At 36.7% G+C, this 21293-nt stretch overlaps 1 protein-coding gene across 1 annotated transcript; it reads right to left on the reverse strand.

Moving 5' to 3' along the window:
• Positions 1-7128: 7128 nt before the first annotated feature.
• Positions 7129-20970, reverse strand: LOC139314185 (gastricsin-like). The gene is made up of 9 exons (XM_070939739.1): positions 20864-20970; positions 19173-19320; positions 12821-12938; positions 12557-12675; positions 11472-11671; positions 9996-10118; positions 8585-8732; positions 7910-8008; positions 7129-7300 (listed from the first exon to the last, which is right to left on the reverse strand). The coding sequence occupies exons 1-9, from the start codon at positions 20917-20919 to the stop codon at positions 7145-7147; spliced, it is 1167 nt and encodes a 388-aa protein (XP_070795840.1). The 5' UTR covers positions 20920-20970; the 3' UTR covers positions 7129-7144.
• Between the last annotated feature and the right edge of the window lie 323 nt (positions 20971-21293).

Raw genomic sequence — 21293 nt, forward strand, 5'->3', positions numbered from 1 at the left:
TGCCTAAAGATAGCTTCAAATAGAAGAGAAAAGGCAACTCTACATCACCATCTTTTCAAAGTTTAAAAGTCACCTCTGGTCATGTTTTTCATTTTTATAAAGTTAGTCTTAAAAGTCTTTTAATTCTTCCATTTGTTTTCTTCCCACCATACTCTGAGTAATAAATCATATGGAGTTTATCAGTCATACATCTATATATTCAGACACATTGCTTACTATTTTTCTTCTAACTCTCAGTGAACTGCATTAAATGGAGGGAAACTCAATTAAGTTTACTGAGGTTTCTGCGAAAGAGGAGATATTCCTTCTCATTATGTGCATCTTGAGCATTTTAGAGATGATCCCACTTAAGTGAGTACTCATGAGAAGGTGTTGATGTGGAATAGCAATAGCAATAACATTTAGACTTATATACCTCTTCATAGTGCTTTACAGCCCTCTCTAAGTGGTTTACAGAGTCAGCCTATTGCCCCCAACAATCTGGGTCCTCATTTTACCCACCTCGGAAGGAGGGAAGGCTGAGTCAACCTTCAGCCTGATGAGATTTGAACTGCCAAATTGCAGGCAGCTGGCAGGCAGCAGAAGTAGCCTGCAGTACTGCACTGTAACCACTGCACCACCGTGGCTCATACTCTCCACACTGTAGACTCTTCAGTATTATAATCTATCTATCTATCATTGTATTCTTTCATAGCAGCAATGAGTGGACGTGTGATGTATAAAAGGATGTGAAAAGGGTTGCATGAAAACCACAATGTATGGTCATCTTCTTAAAATGATAGATCAATAAAGTAAACCATTATTTTCCAGCAAAATTGATGACATGCTGATGCTTGTCTTGGTCTATGTTCATGTTGCAATATTTTCAGGATCAGACTCAATAAATTTAGTAAGAGTTAAAGGTTTAAATATATCTCCTTTTATTTACATTAGGCATTCTATATTCACTGAATATTCACAGATAGAAGCAGGGAAAAGGGTGCAAACAGCTCCTTATATATACAATGGGTGGAGCTAGGTATGGGAGTGGTGAATTATGAATACATTAAGAAGTGAAGAATAAATTAACCCCTGATACCCCGTTCATATACTATTTACACATTAGAGAATAAGGCATTTACATCTGACAAATCCCCCTCTAAATGCCGATTCGTTATGCAACACCAATTACATTCAGATTCAGGACAGTACAAAACATACAACTTAGAAGTTAAGTATTTATGCTGCTTAGCAGGTAAAGGTTTTGTCAATATGTCAGCTAATTGTTCTGAAGTTTCACAATGCACTGCTTTAATAAATCCATCCTGAGATAATTGTCTTACATGTTTAAATTTTATATCTATGTGTCTGGACCTTTGTCCAATGGCGTCAGATCTAGATATTTCAATAGCTGCTTTATTGTCTTCATGCATAACAAAAGGCAAAACAGGTTTTTTCCAAACATCTGAAATCAAATCATTAAACCATACAAGGTTATTTGCAGCTTTAGATAAACAAACATATTCTGCTTCTGTCGTTGAAGTGGCCACTAATTCTTGTTTACCAGTGTACCAGTAAACTGGACAGTCATTTAAGAGGAATATATAACCAGATGTACTTTTTCTACATGAGGTGTCTCCAGCCCAGTCCGCATCTGAGTAACATGTAAGCTTTGGTTCTTTATTATCGTTAGGTTCCAACATTAAACAAAAGTCTAGTGTACTTTTCAGATATCTTAATATTCTTTTAACAGCTTCCCAGTGGTACATTGTTGGCTTGCTGACATGTCTGGATAATAAATTGAGGGGTAAAGCGATATCTGGTCTTGTCCAATTAGATATATAAAGAAGTGAACCTATGACTGATCTATAAAATGTGTTATCTTTGAATTCAGGGGATGATTCATCAGCATTTCTTAGAAAGTCAGTCTGCATAGGAGTATCACAAGGTTTGGCATCACTTAGATTGCATTTGTTTAAGAGCTCTATGATCTTATCTCTCTGAGTAAGTTTGAATCCTCTTTTAGTCTTATTAATCTGAACACCAAGATATTTGTTTACTTTGCCTAAAGATTTCAATGAGAAATGTTCATTTAGCTTAGTTACAAAAGTTTCTCTTCTCTCTTTATGTTTTCCTATGTATAAAATGTCATCCACATAGATTAATACAAATTCTAAGTAATCATCACCCTTTTTGACAAAGAAACAGTTATCAGCAGTGGTGGCATTGAAGTCCATGGTTTTAAGTACTTTTACTAAACAATCATACCATCGTTTACCAGATTGTTTTAACCCGTATAAACTCTTGTTTAACAACCAAGTTTCATTCTTGTTTGTGTATTGACTGTGAGGTGCTCTTACATATATTTCCTTGTCTAGTTTTGCGTGTAGATACGCAGTCTGTATGTCATATTGGAATACATCGAGATTGAGTGCTGATGCTACCACTAGAGCTGTTTTGACACTCTCGGTTCTTACTGTAGGAGAATACGTATCAGTATAGTCCTCCGGATATTTCTGTGCATAACCTTGTGCAACTAATCTAGCTTTGTATAGGGTATTGCCTCCCTCTAAGTTCTTAATTTTATATATCCACCTGGTACCAATAATTGTTTTATCTTTTGGTGCAATTGCAGGTGTAAATACATTTAATCCTTGTAAGCTTTCCATCTCTTTTTTCATTGCTAACTCCCATTTTTCTTTTTCTTTACGAGGGAGTTTTAACACTTCCTCATATGTATTAGGTGTCGTTGACTCACCATCCATATGCATTATATAATCCTTGTATTTATTTGGCATCTGATTTCTGGTGTTTCTAATTGTTTTTTCAGGTTTACTATTGTTATCATGCAAATATCTTGCTTCCTTTTTTGTTAGTGTGTCTGTCTTTATTTTGTGTTGGCTATTTGTCCATGTTTTGTTTTTGTTTTTATATTTGTTGATATTTTGCTTTTCTATAGTCCCTTTCTCTTGAGATTTTGTATCTTTGTTGTTACTTGGAAATATTTCATTAAGATGTATTTTAGACCAGTTGGCCTGTTCATGGAACACAGCTGTTCTGGAGACTATAAATTTGTTATTACTATCAATGAATCTGTACCCTTTAGTGCCTGTCTCATATCCCATAAATCTGAGTCTTCTGGACACGTTTTCTCCCTTTCTTCTTAGTTGCTTAGGTATGTGTACGTCTGCAGTGACTCCAAATATGTGCATGTGTGCCAATTTTGGTTTCTTATTATACATTACTTCATATGGTGTCTTATTTACAATGCTGGACCAGGTTCTATTCTGTGTGTAATTGGAATAATGTAAGGCTTCTGACCAGAATTGTTTGCTTAAGCCAGCATCTTCCAATGTGCATCTAATCATGGTTTGTAATGTTGAGTTCTTCCTCTCTACAATCCCGTTCTGGAACGCAGAAAATGGACTAGACGTGTAATGTAACATTCCTTTGTCCTTTAACCATTGGGAGAATTCTTTAGACATGAATTCACATCCCCTATCTGTCATGATTTGTTTTATTTTGATATTGTGTTGTGTTTCTATGCGTTTATAAAATTCTTTAAATTTTTGAAAGGTTTCATCTTTGTGTTTTAATGTATAAACAAATCCATAGCGGCTATAATCGTCTACTATGGTCAAGAAGTAACGTTTTCTATAAGTGATTGATGGAGTTAGTGGACCAACTAAGTCCATGTGTACTAAATCAAAAATTTTGTTGGTTGATCTAGTAGATTTTCTTGGTCTGGGGCTAGTTTTTAGTTTTGTAGATTTACATACTGAGCATTCCAAATAGTTTTCACAATTTTTTATTTTAACACCTTCTGCGTGTTCAGTCATTTTTTGTACTACAGGAAAACTGGCATGTCCTAACTTCCTATGTAAGATGTGAGCACACTCATCATGAATTGGCTTACCTATTTTTGGTTTTTTTTCATTGTGTGCATCTTTGTGATCATGAGATATTTTACATTCATCATTGTCACTGTTGCTAATGTTCCCATCATCTACTTCAATACAATCTTCCATATTTGAATCAATGTTGTGCAACCATTTTTCCTTTGTTATTAGATAAGGTAGGCCTCCTTTAATCATTACAGTGCCTATATCTATTTTATTTTTCTCCAAAGTCGCTTTTCCTTTAGAAAAAACAATGTTAATATCAGAATCTCTACTTAGTTTTATGGCACTTAGTATGTTATGAGGTATTTCAGGTATTAGCAATACCCCTTCTATTTTTCCTAGACCAGGCAAGGTTACATTCCCTCTACCTAATACTTGAACCTTTTCTTGGTTAGCTACCTTTATTACAAATTTATCTTCTACAAATGAAGACAATATATCTTTGTTATTAGTGGTGTGATTAGTTGCTCCAGAATCAATAAGCCAATTATTGTTCTCATTCTGCTGTGTGTTAGTGTTGTCTTGTTTATTTAATCCATTCAGTGAACCAGATTTTCTATCCTTTGAATTATCTCTGCCCCCTCTATTATCTTTGTAATTTGGTGGGCTTCTATATCTATGTCTATCCATGGAAGACTGTCTATAATTGTATTTGTTTCTATATTCTGACCTATGTCTTTCTTTTGAAATTTTGGGGCAATCTCTTCTATTGTGTTCCCTGGATCCACAGTTGTGACATTTAAATGTTTCATTATATTTTTCTTGGAAAGCTACTTTCCTATATGGTTTGTGTTCTATGTGATTATTAGAACGATTCCTTCTTGAATTGTCTTCTGCTATTAATTTATTGGATAGACTTTCTATGGATAAGTATCCTAGATTGATTGTGTCTAAATGTGACATATAATTGTCCCATGATGGATCAAGTGAGTTGATAATAACACTTTTCATTGTTTGGTCTGAAATCACCTCCCCCCTTAAATGCAGCTCAGCTCTTATTTTGTTTAAAGATATTAAATGCTCACTTATGGAAACCCCTGGTTTTATCCTAGATGAAAAGAAATCTTTAGACATCCTTGTGGTGGTAGCTACACTGTCACTGTGAAACAAATTGAACATGCATTGAATAATTTCTGAAACAGTCAGATTTTGCTTAATGCTGTGATACATTGCAGGAGACACACTAGATATTAATAAGAAAAATGCTCTATGGTGTAAACAGTCTATTTTTAGAGTCCAAGGTCTTTTTGGGGGACTAGTGATAAAAAACAGTAAGTTTTCCTTCATAAAGACAACCTGGAGCTGCTGATACCATTCTTGCAAATTAATGCCATCTATCCTTAGCTTTGGGAAGTCACTGGGTAAATTTCCGACATTATTAGGTCCATTACTTACAACCTGAGGTAGTCCGTGGTCTCGTAAATGCAGAAAGTTACAAAACGGCGTGGGGATGCTCGCAACGAGCCTGCACGGTCTCCTCGTCAATTCATGTCTTCCCGGACCGTCTGCGTAGTCTTGCGCATGCGCGTTGTTCATTTCTTCCCTGGAGTCGTCGTGAGAGGTTCTCCTCGTTGCGGCTCGCTCGTTCTGCTCCTCCTCTGACGAATCGGTCTCTGGCTTGATTTTGGGAGTCCTGACGATGGCGGCTGCTCTTCCTCTTCTTTTGAGGGCGTTGGTGCTTGCTTCGGTCTGTGGCATGGGGCGGTATCGGCAGGGCTCTCTGGGTTCGGGCGTCGGCGCTCTCATAGTCAGGATGGGAGCGGGCAGGTCTTGAGGCATTGGCTTGCTCGCTCGCTTCTTCGTTAGCTTTTTAGTAATTTTTAGTTTTGGCCCAAATGCAGCAAAAAGTGTTTTCATTGCTGATTTTATTTGTTTGTTTGTTGAATCACCTTCACTTTCTGATTCTGATTCTTCTGAGGTGTTTGAATCTTCTTTTTCGTTTTCGTTGTCTGATAATGTTTTTCGCGCCAGAAATTTTGAATTGATTTTTCTGATTGGCTCTGCTTCGCTCACCCTGGAGGTCTGTTGAAACCAAGATGGCTGCCATTCAAAATTTCGCGCGGGATCACCGTTTTTCTTCTTCACAATAATTTTTTCTGCAGTCATATCACTCACTATTTTTGGGTCTTTTGATTTTTCATTAGTGATGTGCTTCTCTCTCGCTGCTCCGCTGTTCTTCAGCATATCTTGGAGGTTCGCGATGAGGCTTTCATCATTCTTCTGGCTCTTTAATAGTTTTAATATCTCTGACCTGAGTTCGTTATTCTCTATTTCGATTTCCTCCTGGTCATCATTTTCATCTATTATTTCTTCGTCTTCAGTGGTGTATTCTTCGGATTCTCTCGAAATCGCGTTTGTGGATTCGTTGATTATTTCTTGTTCTGTTTCCATTTCTTTGCTGTATGCCCTGGTGTTGGGCCTATCTTTCTTAGACATTTTTAAGTTTTTATTGAGTCAATTAACCATCCTCTGCTACCAGCTTGTTGCAATATTTTCAGGATCAGACTCAATAAATTTAGTAAGAGTTAAAGGTTTAAATATATCTCCTTTTATTTACATTAGGCATTCTATATTCACTGAATATTCACAGATAGAAGCAGGGAAAAGGGTGCAAACAGCTCCTTATATATACAATGGGTGGAGCTAGGTATGGGAGTGGTGAATTATGAATACATTAAGAAGTGAAGAATAAATTAACCCCTGATACCCCGTTCATATACTATTTACACATTAGAGAATAAGGCATTTACATCTGACAGTTCAGTATGTACTCTCCAGATTTGATCCACAAAGAATGCTACCCTATAGGTTTTCCTTCTTTCTTATTGAATTTAAAGGAGTAATTAAGACCCAAATTTAATTTTATTTCTATATTTAAAAAGGAACTCTTTGGTTGCAGTTATGTCTATTCAAGGCAACTACACAAAGGGCGTAATTATAAGATGATGTAAGAAGAAATATTAAGAAAATATTATATAGTCTTTCTTTAACTCCTGGAATAGGGATAGTTTTAAAAAATAAATAAATAGAGGAATTCTGTTGTTCAAAGGAAACATTGAGATGCCATGTTTCTTCCAACCATCTCTCCTGTACCATGCTCTCACAGTTGGCCAAGTAAAACTTCACACATAAGACTGTCATTTGCATAATCATTCTTTATTTGCTTCCAGTTACTTTGGGGAAGAAATCAACTTTGATTTATTATCACTTTTAGTGGAAGATTTTTGCAGATGAAAAACCCTGCACAAGACTGTTGGATATGTTTATGCTGCTGCTGCAAAGCCAAGCCGGTTGTTGCCCAAGTCGTACACGGAGTAGTAGGCCCTGAGGAAGACATCACCAAGGATCCACAGAGGTTGCCCATTCTGGGATGGCAGGTAAGTAGACATGATGGCAATCTCGCAATAGTCACCATCATACTGTTGAGGAAAAGACATAGACTGCATTAAAACTTTTGGGCTAAGGCAAAATATCAGAAATAACCTGAGACAGTTAACCTGAGAAAGCAAAGTTCAACTTTCAGTATTCAAACTCTCTACAGTTGTAAATCACATATAACTGTCTAGATTTTTAACCACAAAACTATCAACTATTCTGCAACTGCATCTTAAAGAATACATTTTTAGGCCTACTCAGTTCATAATTACTCAATTCCCTACAAGAAAAGTGTGATCTAAATTTCAAGACATGGACCACCAAATCGTTGGCTTCAATTACCCAAGCCTCTCAAATATTTATTTTCTTAATGGCACCCTACTTTACACCATACTGCACCTTCTGGTTTCCCATATTTTTTTTATATACCGTAGTATCTTGCCAACCTTTTTAGCTCCTTTCTTCAGCTTTCCCATGAGGGCATCTCAAAGTCATGCTCTCTGCTTTTCCATGGGACAGCGAAGAGAATGAAATGTCATGAAGAAATCCAGCTGTGCTATGCCTTTCTATAGAGCAGTCGTAAATGACTGATACAAGGTAATTTCAGATACCTAAGACCAACATGAAAAGAGCTCTTGAAGAGAATGACCTACCGGAAGGGTATAGGCAGATGGTCTCAGGGGGTAATAAACTCCATTGATGGCAAATGTGATGGTCGGCATGTACTCAATGTTATTGCAGTTAACCACAAACTATAGAATAGGAAAGGAGATATAGAGAAAATGTAGAAAAACCGTAAGTACAATATTCTATGGGATAAACCAGACAGTAAATAAGTAAGTAAGTTTACACAGCATCCTGCTCCCCTTCTTATTTTGAATTACTTTCCTTTACAAGCACATTTGCTTAATTCAATATCAAGATGCATTAGAAGGGAAAATTCTACTTCTTGCTTTAGCCTTCTTAAGAAAAAAGCCAACTCTTCCCTATACTGGCAGATGGATGGGAGTTGAACTTCCATTAGCATCTTGTTTGATTTGGTTTGACAAAAGCTAAACTAAGAATTAGCAACTTCAGTAAGGTAGGTCTTGCCAGATAGCTGTACATTTTCTGGCAACCTCCCTCATCCCACCCCACCTCACAATTCCCATTGCCTGGATAAATGAAATGAGTATTAAGGGAGTCGGTTTTTCCATCATCTTATATTGGATTCATTTGGGATATATTTTCATACCCACAATAAGAGCATCCTAGGTCTCTTGCTGACATTTAGGATTGCCAGTTATACTCAATATTCCCTGTCCCTGCATATAGCAGCTTTCCCCTACCTGGCCATTGTTGCTTTGCTGAGCTCCAATGTTCTGCATCAGGTTTCCAAAGAACTGCCCAGGAACAGTGAGTAGGGATGTTCCGGTATCCACAATCGCCTGGCACCCCTGGCTACACCAATTGGTTTCCTGGTTGTTGACCAGGAATCTAGAGAAAGAAAGTCCAGAGATACTTGCTGTTATATTGTTCTTCCACACTTAGTCAACAGAAATTCAGTGGCATCACCAAAACGGGAGTAGCTGTGGTTATTTCCATATAAAATCAGATTGTTTTCTTGCCCTGGTTTTGCCACTGCACCACCAAAGTCATGAGTTTGTTTGTTTTTTGTTTCCAAAGAGGAAAAAAAAGATTATTGTCCCAGAAATAAAAGCAAACTGGAAAGGCATATTTGTAGAGTACATAATTGACGACTGCTGACCAGCTGCTACTAGTAAAATCAGAGTTGTCTTGGTGTAGGAAGCCAGAGACTCTTCTGCTGACTGCCAGCTGACTGCAATTTGGCGGTTCAAATCTCACCAGGCTCAAGGTTGACTCAGCCTTCCATCCTTCCAAGGTGAGTAAAAATGAGGACCCAAATTGTTGGGGGCAATATGTTGACTCTGTAAACCGCTTAGAGGGGGTTGTAAAACATTGTAAAATGGTATATAAGTCTAAGTGCTATTATTTATTATTTATTTTATTTTTATTTATTTATTTTGTCAAGTACGTATTAGATAATATATATAAGTATAAGCATGAATTGAATACATAAAATAGATACAAATAGACGAAACATTAGGACAGGGAGGTAGGCACGCTGGTCCTCTTATGCACATCCCTTACAGACCTCTTAGGAATGGGGTGAGGTCAACAGTAGACAGTCTTAGATTAAAATTTGGGGGGTTTTGGGATGAAACCACAGAGTCAGGTAGTGCATTCCAGGCATTGACCACTCTGTTGCTGAAGTCATATTTTCTGCAATCGAGTTTGGAGCAGTTCACTTTAAGTTTGTATCTATTATGTGCTCTTGTATTGTTGTGGTTAAAGCTGAAGTAGTCTTGACAGGTAGGACATTGTAGCAGATAATTTTATGAGCTACGCTTAGGTCATACCGAAGGCGGCATAGTTCTAAGTTTTCTAAGCCCAGAATTTCAAGTCTGGTGGCATAAGGTATTTTGTTGCAAGCAGAGGAGTGGAGGAGTGTTGCTATTACATTCAATTGGATACCTCTCCATTTAATACTTTTGCCTTCTGTCCTATTAAAAACTACCAGTTGCAACATTCTGAGTGGTTCTGGGGCCCCACAGGTATCCTTTGATGTAGAGATTTCAAAATCCCATCTCCAAGGGATTATTCCTCATCTAAGACTTAAATTTCTGTTGGTTTTCCATCAGGCTCTTCGGTAAATATTACTACTGAAAACAGCCTTACCCATCAATCGCAATTTGCCAATACTCTTCTTGGGTGACTGGACTCCAGTTAATCTGACCAGAGTAGAGACTGGAATCCACACCTCCGAATACAAGTGAACCACCATCCTGAACGCTTGGCTGCCTAAAAAGATCAATGGAGAAAGTCAGAAGGACAATCTTATTAAGATATATTGCTGGTTTATACCAATGTTTCCTTTTTAGTTGACTGAAGGACCTGTGTGTGAGGGCCTTTTCATTGTGAAATAATACCCTCCTTGAAGGGCTGCCTAGTGTTAAGGGACAGTATTATGCACCTCCAGAAATAGAAGAGGCCATTTAAGTAATCCATTCTCACTATCTGGAATAGAATTCAGTTTAAACCAGGTTTTTTTCAAACTTGGCCATTTTTGTTGGATAGACTTCCCAGAATTCCTCAGCTAGCATGCTGGAAACTGAAGTCACCCACCTTAAAGTTGCCAAGTGTGGAAAAACATTGGTTTAAACCAGTCGTGAATAGTCACTCACTATGATCTTCTATAACAAATCTGTTGAAGAGGAGCCCAGCACCTCCCTGGGTATTTGGTTAACTATCAAACTGCTCTTATAGTTAGGAAACGTTTCAAAATACTAATCTGGGATCTGATTCTGATACCTTAAATCTATTGTCCAGGATGACAGATAATAGGGCTTTTCCTTTCTCTGTGTCCATCCTGAAAAGTGCTAAAGAGTCCTGTGAGATCATCTGGCAAATCAGAAGGTGCACAGAGTAAAGGACAAATATGATAAGGTAAAAAATAGTACTCTCTATCTTATGCCAGTAATTTCAAGAACCATTTTTAAAACTTTAAAGAAATCCTAAAGCACCCTGAGAATAATATAGTCAAAATAGAATCTATTTTAATAGGAAAAAATGTATCAAGCAACTGGAGAACTATTTTTTCTTATAATTATAAAAGAAAGGCATGAGCAACATTTCATGGCTAGGACTCAGTAATACTTTAGAGCAGCTGAGACTTTAGTAATCACTACCAAAGGTGTCTGTGTTCAAATCTCTATCCTGCCATAAACTGATAGGATGTTTTTAGAACAATCATTCTACCTCAGTCCTACCTAGTATTGGTACTACGTAGCAATGTAAAGTTGATATTTTCAAAAACATCCCTCTCTCTGTCTGCCTTTTAAATTAATGTGAAGAAGTGCTTTCTTGCATCTGAAATCTGTAATCCAAAGAGAATCTACTGTAAGTATTTTACAGAAACTTTCACTGGATAGCTTTCTAAAACAGATATGTAATGTGAGAAACCAAAGGTCAAAAAGGCCCTGCGATCTAAGTTGTCCATCTCAAAATTCCAACCACAGAAATGTTCTCCATAATTCTTGTTGACATATGTTGTAAGTTGTATACAAGGTATAGACGACAATTGAGAAACAATAATTGTAGTAAACTGAAACAGCCAAATTAAAAAAAGAAAGGTAGAAAAGACTTCATACTCACTGACTCAGGTAAAAGCTGAAAACAGGAGCATCAATCAGATTCTCCTGGATCATTCCCTGCATTACAGTGGTGGCACCACCAGAAGAAAGGGAGGGATAAGCCAAACCCAGGATGCCATCAAATTTCGCATACAGAAAAGCACTGCCAGGCTCAGTTTCACTTAGGCCAAATTCTTGATTGGTAATAGAGATGCCTTGGATCTACAAAGGAACAGGACAAGTCAGAAGATAGGAAAAATATACCACACAATAGCCTAACAAAAGTTCAGAAAATTGAAATTATGGATAGCTAATCTATTTTGTTGTAATAGAGGAATAATTCACTAGGCAGAGTATTAGAGGATGGGAAACCTGTTCTAACATCATGGTCAGTTGATCATGAAATATATTAAAAAGATTTTCAAAATGTTAGCCTTTTTGATATAAATGGATAGATTCAACAAGAGAACCCTCATTGAAGCTTTCTTATATTTTCAAATGTTCAACTCATATATATGCAATCAACTGGAAGAGCTAATGTCATGAGAAGGGTGTTCACGAGGAGTTGGAGCACCAAAATAGATACTTGGATGTGGAAAACAGAGAAGGCAACTTATTTGGGGATCTCAGAGCAGGGCGCTAACACTGATTGAATTCCTACTCTGTACCATCACCAGCTCCTAGAATCTTCCCCTCTCACAACAGTGAAGGTGTTGTGTTGCCCAGGCCTCTATCCACTGATCTTTGGAAAGGATTGGAAGGTGTTTTTGATGTTCCCTTTGTGCCATCCATATCAATCAGCTAGCAGGTCTCCCTTCTTCATCCATCAAAGCCTTGGCGACATATAATGACATTAGGTAAACCCCATGAAACTTCACCAGAAGGTGAGACCAGTGAAAATGCCCCAATCTCTTTCTACGTCTATGAGATTTAAGTATTTGCAGGCTTGAATGTTTTCAAGATTCAGCTCATTACTAACTATCATAAACCTTTTGATTTTAGTCACTGACCAAACCAATACTGTCCATTGTATAATAATAATATTGCCTTGTGCTAGGAATATCAAGTCAAACAAATACGTTCCACTTGGAGAGAACTGCTACTTACTGTTACAGTATCATAGCCAAAGACCCCAGTGAGACTACCACTTCCATACTGTATAGAAAAAGTTTGTCCATTGCTGGAATAACTAGAAGACTCATTGGGATTAAATAATGGATGGTTTTCTGGTAATAGAAATGAGAGACGGGGAGAGAAGGTTTTACTTTTGAATCAATAACAAAACCAGTTTAAATAACAGCATAAAATAGGTGTGAAGGACAAAAAAAAAATGTATTTTTTATTCTTAAATGAACGAGAAAGAATACTCACCGCAAGGCGGACTCTGGCAATACACGGATGACACCCAGAGATTGGATGACCCAGTGTCAAAGAGAACCATGAAGTTCTGGGGTGGAGTTCCAATACTGATCTCTCCATAATAGCTCATCTATAAAAAGGAAAACATGTCATCATTCAGGGCTTCCACACTTGAATGTTGATAATGTAAGGACTTAACACATCCAACAGAACATTCTGTACACACTTAAAACATATTGTTCAATATATTTTAGGAATATCGATAGGCAAAAATAAAGAAGAAATAAAATGTCAGATGTAAATGCCTTATTCTCTAATGTGTAAATAATGTATATATGGAACATCAGGGGTTAACTTATTCTTTGGACTTTAATGTATTCATAATTTACCACTCCCATTCCTGGCTCCACCCCTTGTATATATAAGGAGCCATCCTCCCCATTTTACTTGCTTCTATCTTGAATATTCAGCGAATATAGAATGCCTATTATGATTAAAGAAAAATATATTTAAATCTCTAACTTCTATTATCTTTATTGAGTCTGATCCTGAAAATATTGCAACAAGCTGGTAGCAGAGGATGGTTAATTGACTCAATAAGTAATTAAAAATGTCCAAGAAAGATAGGCCCAACACCAGGGCCTACAGCAAAGAAATAGAAACTGATCAAGAGACGATCAACGAATCCACTAATGCGATTTCGAGAGAATCCGAAGAATACACCACTGAAGAAGAAGAACTGATGAGTGAAAATAACGACCAGGAAGAAATCGAGATAGAAAATAACGAACTCAGGTCAGAGATATTAAAAATACTAAAAAGCCAAAAGAATGATGAGAGCCTCATCGCGGACCTCCAGGAGATGCTGAGAAACAGCGGAGCAGCGAGAGAGAAAAACGTCATTAAAGAAAAACCCAAAGATCAAAAAACTGTGAGTGAAATGACTACTGAGAAAATAGTTGTAAAAAAGAAAAGATGTGACATCGCGCGAAATTTTGAATGGCAGCCATCTTGGTTTCAACGAACTTCAAAAGAGAATGAAGCAGAGCCAATCAAAACGCTCAGTTCAAAATTTCTGGCGCGAAAAACGCTATCAGACGAAGAAAGTGAAAAAGAAGTCTCAAACTCTTCAGATGAACCAAAATCAGAAAGTGAAGACGATTTAACAAAGTCTCAAGTAAAGTCAGCAATGAAAACGCTTTTTGCTGCTTTTGGGCCAAGATTGAAAATTTCCAAGACATCAACAAAGAAGCAAGAAATCAAACCGACAACTCAAGACCTGCACGCTCCCATCCTGACTTCGAAAACGACGACACCCGAGCCCAGAGAGCCATGCCGATTCCGTCATACACCGCAGACAGAATCGAGTGCCAGCGCACACAAGAGAAAGAGAAGAACCGTCGCCATCACCAAAGCCCCAAAAACCGAGCCAGAGACCGACTCATCTGAAGAGGAGCGGATCGAGAGAGCTGAAATGGAGAGAACCTTCCACAACGGCGCCAAAGAAGAAATGAGCAACGCGCATGTGCAAAACTACGTAGACAGCCCCGAAAGACTTGAACTGGCCAGAGAACCGCGCAGACTCGTTACAAGCATCCCAATGCCGTTCTGTAATTTCCTGCACTTGAGAGACCACGGACTGCCTCAGGTTGTAAGTAATGGACAAAATAATGTGGGGAATTTACCCAGTGACTTCCCAAAACTTAGAGTTGATGGCATTAATTTACAAGAGTGGTACCAACAGCTTCAGGTTATTTTTATGAAAGAAAATTTACTATTCTTTATAACTAGTCCTCCAAGAAGACCTTGGACTTTAAAAATAGATTGTTTACATCATAGAGCATTTTTCATAATAATTTCTAGCGTGTCTCCTGCAATGTATCATAGCATCAAACCAAACCTAACTGTATCAGAAATAATTCAATGCATGTTTAATCTATTTCACAGCGATAGCGTAGCCACAACCACAAGAATGTCTAAGGATTTCTTTTCTTCTAGAGTGAAACCAGGGGTTTCTATAAGTGAGCATTTGATAAATCTAAACAAAATAAGAGCTGAGCTGCAATTGAGGGGGGAAGTGATTTCAGATCAAACAATGAAAAGTGTTATTATCAATTCACTTGATCCATCATGGGATAGCTTTATGTCACACTTAGATACCATTAATTTGGGATATTTATCAATAGAAAGTCTATCTAACAAATTGATAGCAGAAGACAATTCAAGAAAAAATCGTTCCAGTAACCAAACAGAACACAAATCCTTTAGGAAAGTAATCTTTCAAGATAAATATAATGAGGCCTTTAGATGCCACAATTGTGGATCCAGGGAACACAGTAGAAGAGACTGTCCCAAAGTCCCAAGGGAGAGACATAGGCCAGAATATAGGAGCAAATACAATTACAGACAATCTTCCACAGATAGACACAAATATAGAAGTCCACCAAATTACAGAGAAAGTAGAGGGGGTAGAGAAAATTCAAAAGAGAGAAAATCTGGGTCACTAAATGGGCTAAATAAACAAGACAGCATCAGAACACAACAAGATGAGAACAATAATTGGCTTATTGATTCTGGTGCAACAAATCACACCACTAACAACAAAAGTATATTATCTTCATTTACAGAAGATAAGTTTGTGATAAAGGTAGCTAATCAAGAAAAGGTTCAAGTATTAGGCAGAGGAAATGTGACCTTGCCTGGTTTAGGGAAAATAGAGGGAGTATTATTAATCCCAGAAATACCTCACAACATACTGAGTGCTATAAAACTAAGCAGAGAATCTGACATCAATATAGTTTTCTCAAAGGGGAAAGCAACTATAGAAAAGAACAAAACAAATGTAGGCACTGTGATGATAAAAGGGGGTCTACCCTATCTGATAACCAAAGAAAGATGGTTACATAACATTGATTCAAATATGGAAGATTGTATTGAAGCAGATGATGAAAATGTCAGTAACAGTGACAATGATGAATGTAAAATAACTCATGATAACAAAAATACACACAATGAGAAGAAACCAAAAATAGGTAAACCAATTCATGATGAGTGTGCTCACATCTTACATAGGAAGTTAGGACATGCAAGCTTTCCTGTAGTACAAAAAATGACTGAACACGCAGAAGGTGTCAAAATAAAAAATTGTGAAAATTATTTGGAATGCTCAGTATGTAAATCCACCAAACTAAAAACCAGTCCCAGACCAAAAAAATCTAACAGATCAACCAACAATATTTTTGATTTGGTACATATGGACTTAGTTGGTCCATTAACTCCATCAATTACCTATAGAAAACGTTACTTCCTAACAATAGTGGATGATTACAGTCGCTATGGTTTTGTTTACACATTAAAGCACAAGGATGAAACCTTTCAGAAATTTAAGGAATTCTACAAACGCATAGAAACACAACATAATATCAAAATAAAACAAATTATGACAGATAGGGGATGTGAATTCATGTCTAAAGAATTCTCCCAATGGTTAAAGGATAGAGGGATGCTACATTTCACGTCCAATCCATTTTCTGCATTTCAAAATGGGATTGCAGAGAGAAAGAATTCCACACTACAAACCATGATTAGATGCACATTAGAGGATGCTGGTTTAGGCAAACAATTTTGGTCAGAGGCCTTACATTATTCAAATTACACTCAAAATAGGACATGGTCCAGTATTGTGAATAAGACACCATATGAGGTGATGTACAATAGAAAACCCAAATTAGCACACATGCACATATTTGGAGTTACTGCAGACGTACACATACCTAAACAATTGAGGAGAAAGGGAGAAAACGTATCCAGGAGATTAAGATTCATGGGATACGAAACTGGAACCAAAGGGTACAGATTCATTGATAATAATAACAAATTTATAGTATCCAGAACAGCTGTGTTCCATGAGCAGGCCAATTGGTCTAAATTGCACCTTAATGAAATATTTCCTAATAAAAGCAAAGATAATATATCTTGCGAGGAAGGAACAACAGAAAATCAAAGTATTAACAAAAGTAAGAACAAAACCAAAACTTGGACAAATAGTCAGCATAAAATAAAGACAGACACATTAACAAAAAAGGAAGCTAGATATTTGCATGACAACCATAGCAAACCTGAAAGAAATATTAGAAACAATAGAAACCAAATACCAAATAAATACAAAGATTACATAATGCATATGGATGAAGAACAAATAACACCTAATACATATGAGGAAGTATTGAAACTTCCCCGTGAAGAAAGAGAAAAATGGGAACTAGCTATGGAAAAAGAGATGGAAAGTTTACAAGGATTAAATGTATTCACACCTGCGATCGCACCTAAGGATAAAACAATTATAGGTACCAGGTGGATTTATAAAATTAAGAATTTAGAAGGAGGTAATACCTTATACAAGGCCAGACTAGTTGCACAAGGTTATGCACAAAAATATCCAGAAGACTATACTGACACATATTCACCAACAGTGAGAACAGAGAGTGTCAAAACAGCTCTTGTAGTAGCATCTGCACTCAATCTGGACGTGTTTCAATATGACATACAGACTGCATACTTACACGCAAAATTAGATAAGGAAATATATGTAAGAGCACCACACAGTCAATACACTAATAAGAACGAAATTTGGTTATTAAATAAGAGTCTGTACGGATTGAAGCAATCTGGCAAAAGATGGTACGATTGTTTGGTAAAAGTACTTAAGACCATGGATTTCAACGCCACCACTGCTGATAACTGTTTCTTTGTAAAAAAGAGTAATGATCATATTGAATTTGTATTAATTTATGTTGATGATATTTTATATATTGGAAAGCATAAAGAGAGCAGGGAAATCTTTGTAAATAAGTTAAACGAACACTTCTCATTAAAATCACTAGGTAGAGTGAACAAATACCTTGGTGTACAAATTAACAAAACAAAAAGGGGATTCAAACTTACTCAGAAAGATAAAATCATTGAACTCCTAAACAAATGTAACTTAAATAATGCCAAAACATGTGACACACCTATGCAAACTGATTTTCTCAGAAACATTGATGAATCTTCCCCTGAGTTTAAAGACAACACATTTTACAGATCAGTTATAGGTTCACTCCTTTATATATCTAATTGGACTAGGCCAGATATTGCATTACCTCTCAATTTATTGTCAAGATATGTTAGCAGACCAACCTTGTATCATTGGGAAGCTGTCAAAAGAATTTTAAGATATCTGAAAAGTACATTAGATTTTTGTTTAATATTGGAACCCAATAATGATAAAGAACCAAAAATTACTTGTTATGCTGATGCAGATTGGGCTGGTGATACATCATGCAGAAAGAGTACCTCTGGTTATGTTTTTCTATTGAACGATTGTCCAGTTTACTGGTATACTGGTAAACAAGAACTGGTAGCCACTTCTACCACAGAAGCGGAATATGTTTGCTTGTCTAAAGCTGCAAATAACCTTGTATGGTTCAATGATTTGATCACAGATGTTTGGAAGAAACCTACTTTACCATTTATTATGCATGAAGACAATAAAGCGGCCATTGAAATATCTAGATCCGATGCAATTGGACAAAGGTCCAGGCATATTGATATAAAATTTAAGCACGTGAGACAACTATCTCAAGACGGATTCATCAAAGCAATACATTGTGATACTTCTGAACAATTAGCTGACATATTAACAAAACCCTTACCTTCTAAACAACACAAATATTTAACTTCTAAATTATATGTATTATATTGTCCTGAATCTGAATGTAACTGGTGTTGTATAACGAACCGGCATTTAGAGGGGGATTTGTCAGATGTAAATGCCTTATTCTCTAATGTGTAAATAATGTATATATGGAACATCAGGGGTTAACTTATTCTTTGGACTTTAATGTATTCATAATTTACCACTCCCATTCCTGGCTCCACCCCTTGTATATATAAGGAGCCATCCTCCCCATTTTACTTGCTTCTATCTTGAATATTCAGCGAATATAGAATGCCTATTATGATTAAAGAAAAATATATTTAAATCTCTAACTTCTATTATCTTTATTGAGTCTGATCCTGAAAATATTGCAACATAAAAATTTCAGAAACATGGCTTTAGAATTCCAACTGATTCGTAAGTTTTTTTTTTAAAGTAGGTACTGTACAGCCACATAAGTACACTTACAATTTAATTAGGTTTTCATACCTGCTTCATGGTTAATTGGGTACATGTAACTGTGTTTGATGTTAGTTATCCAGATTTCCAAATTATAACACAATTGCAATTGGACGTATGATTTTCTCAACTAATGTAAACTCTTCCTGTCTAGTTTTCATCTTGACATAATTGTGATTGTTTACTTTTAACTAACCAGATACTCACATCCATGTAGTTAGCAAGGGGCTCCTCACCAATGGCTAAATTATTGATATATTTGCTGGCTGGATCATAATACTTGTGTAGGAGTGGTCCATCGACACCTTTTTCCTCCATCACTTGCCTTATGGACTTGAATCTTTTTAAGGGGATTCTGTGTGAGGTAAGCAGTTAAGCAGAGAATCAAACTGGCAGCTCTAGACACTTCTCACATTGAATTTTTTTCATTGAGATTTTGTAGGTGGTCTAAGAGTTTACCTGGACTGAACTCAATATCACTTAATTAGTAATGCTAATTTCTGTTTCATTCTTTCGGGGGTTAAATTTTTTTTTCATTGAGCTCTTCAGTTTTAGGAAATCAAACTGAAGAACTCCAATGTCCCCCTTTCAACTCTACTGTTCTACAACAGGGTTACAAATTTGAATAATAACAAGATGTTATCTAATGTTGTCTATTTTATCAAGGAGCTGCAGTGGCACAATGGTTTGAAAGCAGTACTGCAGGCTACTTCTGCTGACTGCCAGCTGCCTGCAGTTTGGCAGATCGAATCTCACCAGGCTCAAGGTGGACTCAGTCTTTCATCTTTCTGAGGTTGGTAAAATGAGGACCCAGATTATTGGGAGCAATATGCTGACTCTGTAAACCACTTAGAGAGGGCTATAAAATACTGTGAAGCAGTATATAAGTGTGCTATTGCTATCAAGTGATGGAAGCCGAGGCTGTACCTGCATAATTCCAGTTAACTAAATGCAAAAAAAAAAAAGAAGAAGAATCTCATTCACTATTTTTGCAGAGAGAAGATGGAATGGGATGAATTTGTCTGAAGTGGTGTAGGGTTTCCTGCCTAAGCAGAGGGTTGGACTAGAAGACCTCCAAAGTTCCTTCCAACTCTGTTATTCTGTTTTCTGAATTATCTGCCTAATGCAACACAAAAAATGTATTACATCATCCTGAAAATATCCACATAGGAAACAGAGGTGTTTTTTATCATAAAAGCTGCACAGAATGGTGGTTACACCTAATTTTAACAATGCATCTGAGGGTCTCCTAGGAGTTGTAATGACTTATCCTAGTGTATATATCTTTAGCTGTAGTCCTACATCACTAAGAAAATGTTACCTAATTGTCTAATTTTGAGCCAAAACATAAAGTAAATCCAGTTATTCTTCAGCATAGACGCTTCTGAATTTGGGGATGCAGTCCTTCAGCAAAAATGCTATGAAAAAATAAAAGTAGTGTACAGCAAGATAGCATACCTAAAGGCATAAAAAGTGTAAAAGCATATATTGTTCTAGAAACTATGCCCAAAAGGCATTAAAATTTCTGAATATTTTAGAAAAAGGACATCCATCTAATACAGAAATGCAATGAGCTTAAGAGCATAAACATAATAAATGCTGGATCAAACCCCTGACTCATTTAGTCCAGCAGTGGCCAACCCACTGCTGAAGAAAGTCCATGAGTTTCCCATCAGATGGTCTTCAAAGGCAGGTACATCAAGTGTCATGCCTACTGTCCCCAGAGACTTCCACAAATCCAAACCTTTTTTGGAGCTAAGTAAGCAGACATCATTTAAGAAAGAAAACAATTAGGAGAGAGAGAGAGAGAGAGAGAGAAACTGAAACAGATTTTTTATTAAGAGAGCAACTGAAGCTAAAAGGCAATTGAAGCTATTATATAATTATGCTATACTCACTTGATAATAGCCTCACTGAGGTGAAGGCATACTAGAGCCAGAATTAGCCACTTCATGGTCCTCTTTTCCCAAAGGCAGTTGCTAACTTGAATTTTTTAGCTCCTGCAAGGACCTGGAACACTGGGTAAAAATGGCTATGCTAGGTTCCTTTCTTTTATACCCTGAGTCGGGGCATTTTTTTCATGAACATATTCCACAAAGTCATATGGGAGTCCTTATCAATGGATCATATTTACATGTTTCTCAAAAACATGTAGAAATTTATCTCATGTAAACTTATTTTATCAGTAAAGTAAGTAAATGCTGTTTAAATAATGTTCTAAAGCAGAGATTGGTACTAGTTCTTATCATCAGGTCTTCAGTTCCCTTAATTAAAATATTTCCACTTGTACATGTGACAATAATTTTGATGTGTGTTATGAAAGGTAGG

This window comes from Pituophis catenifer, unplaced genomic scaffold (genome assembly GCF_029215685.1).
Source record: "Pituophis catenifer annectens isolate HBS135680 unplaced genomic scaffold, rPitCat1.0.hap2 SCAF_3, whole genome shotgun sequence".
NCBI classification, from domain to species: Eukaryota; Metazoa; Chordata; class Lepidosauria; order Squamata; family Colubridae; genus Pituophis; species Pituophis catenifer.

Excerpts from the sequence above, each read along its gene's own strand:
- LOC139314185 (XM_070939739.1), bottom strand. The coding sequence starts at position 20,919 with ATGAAGTGGCTAATTCTGGCTCTAGTATGCCTTCACCTCAGTGAGGCT. Across the intron at positions 8,733-9,995 it reads TGGCAAATTGCGATTGATGG|ATTCCTGGTCAACAACCAGG; the intron begins GTAAGGCTGTTT and ends TTCTTTCTCTAG. Across the intron at positions 7,301-7,909 it reads CATCTGCCTATACCCTTCCG|TATGATGGTGACTATTGCGA; the intron begins GTAGGTCATTCT and ends TTTCCTCAACAG.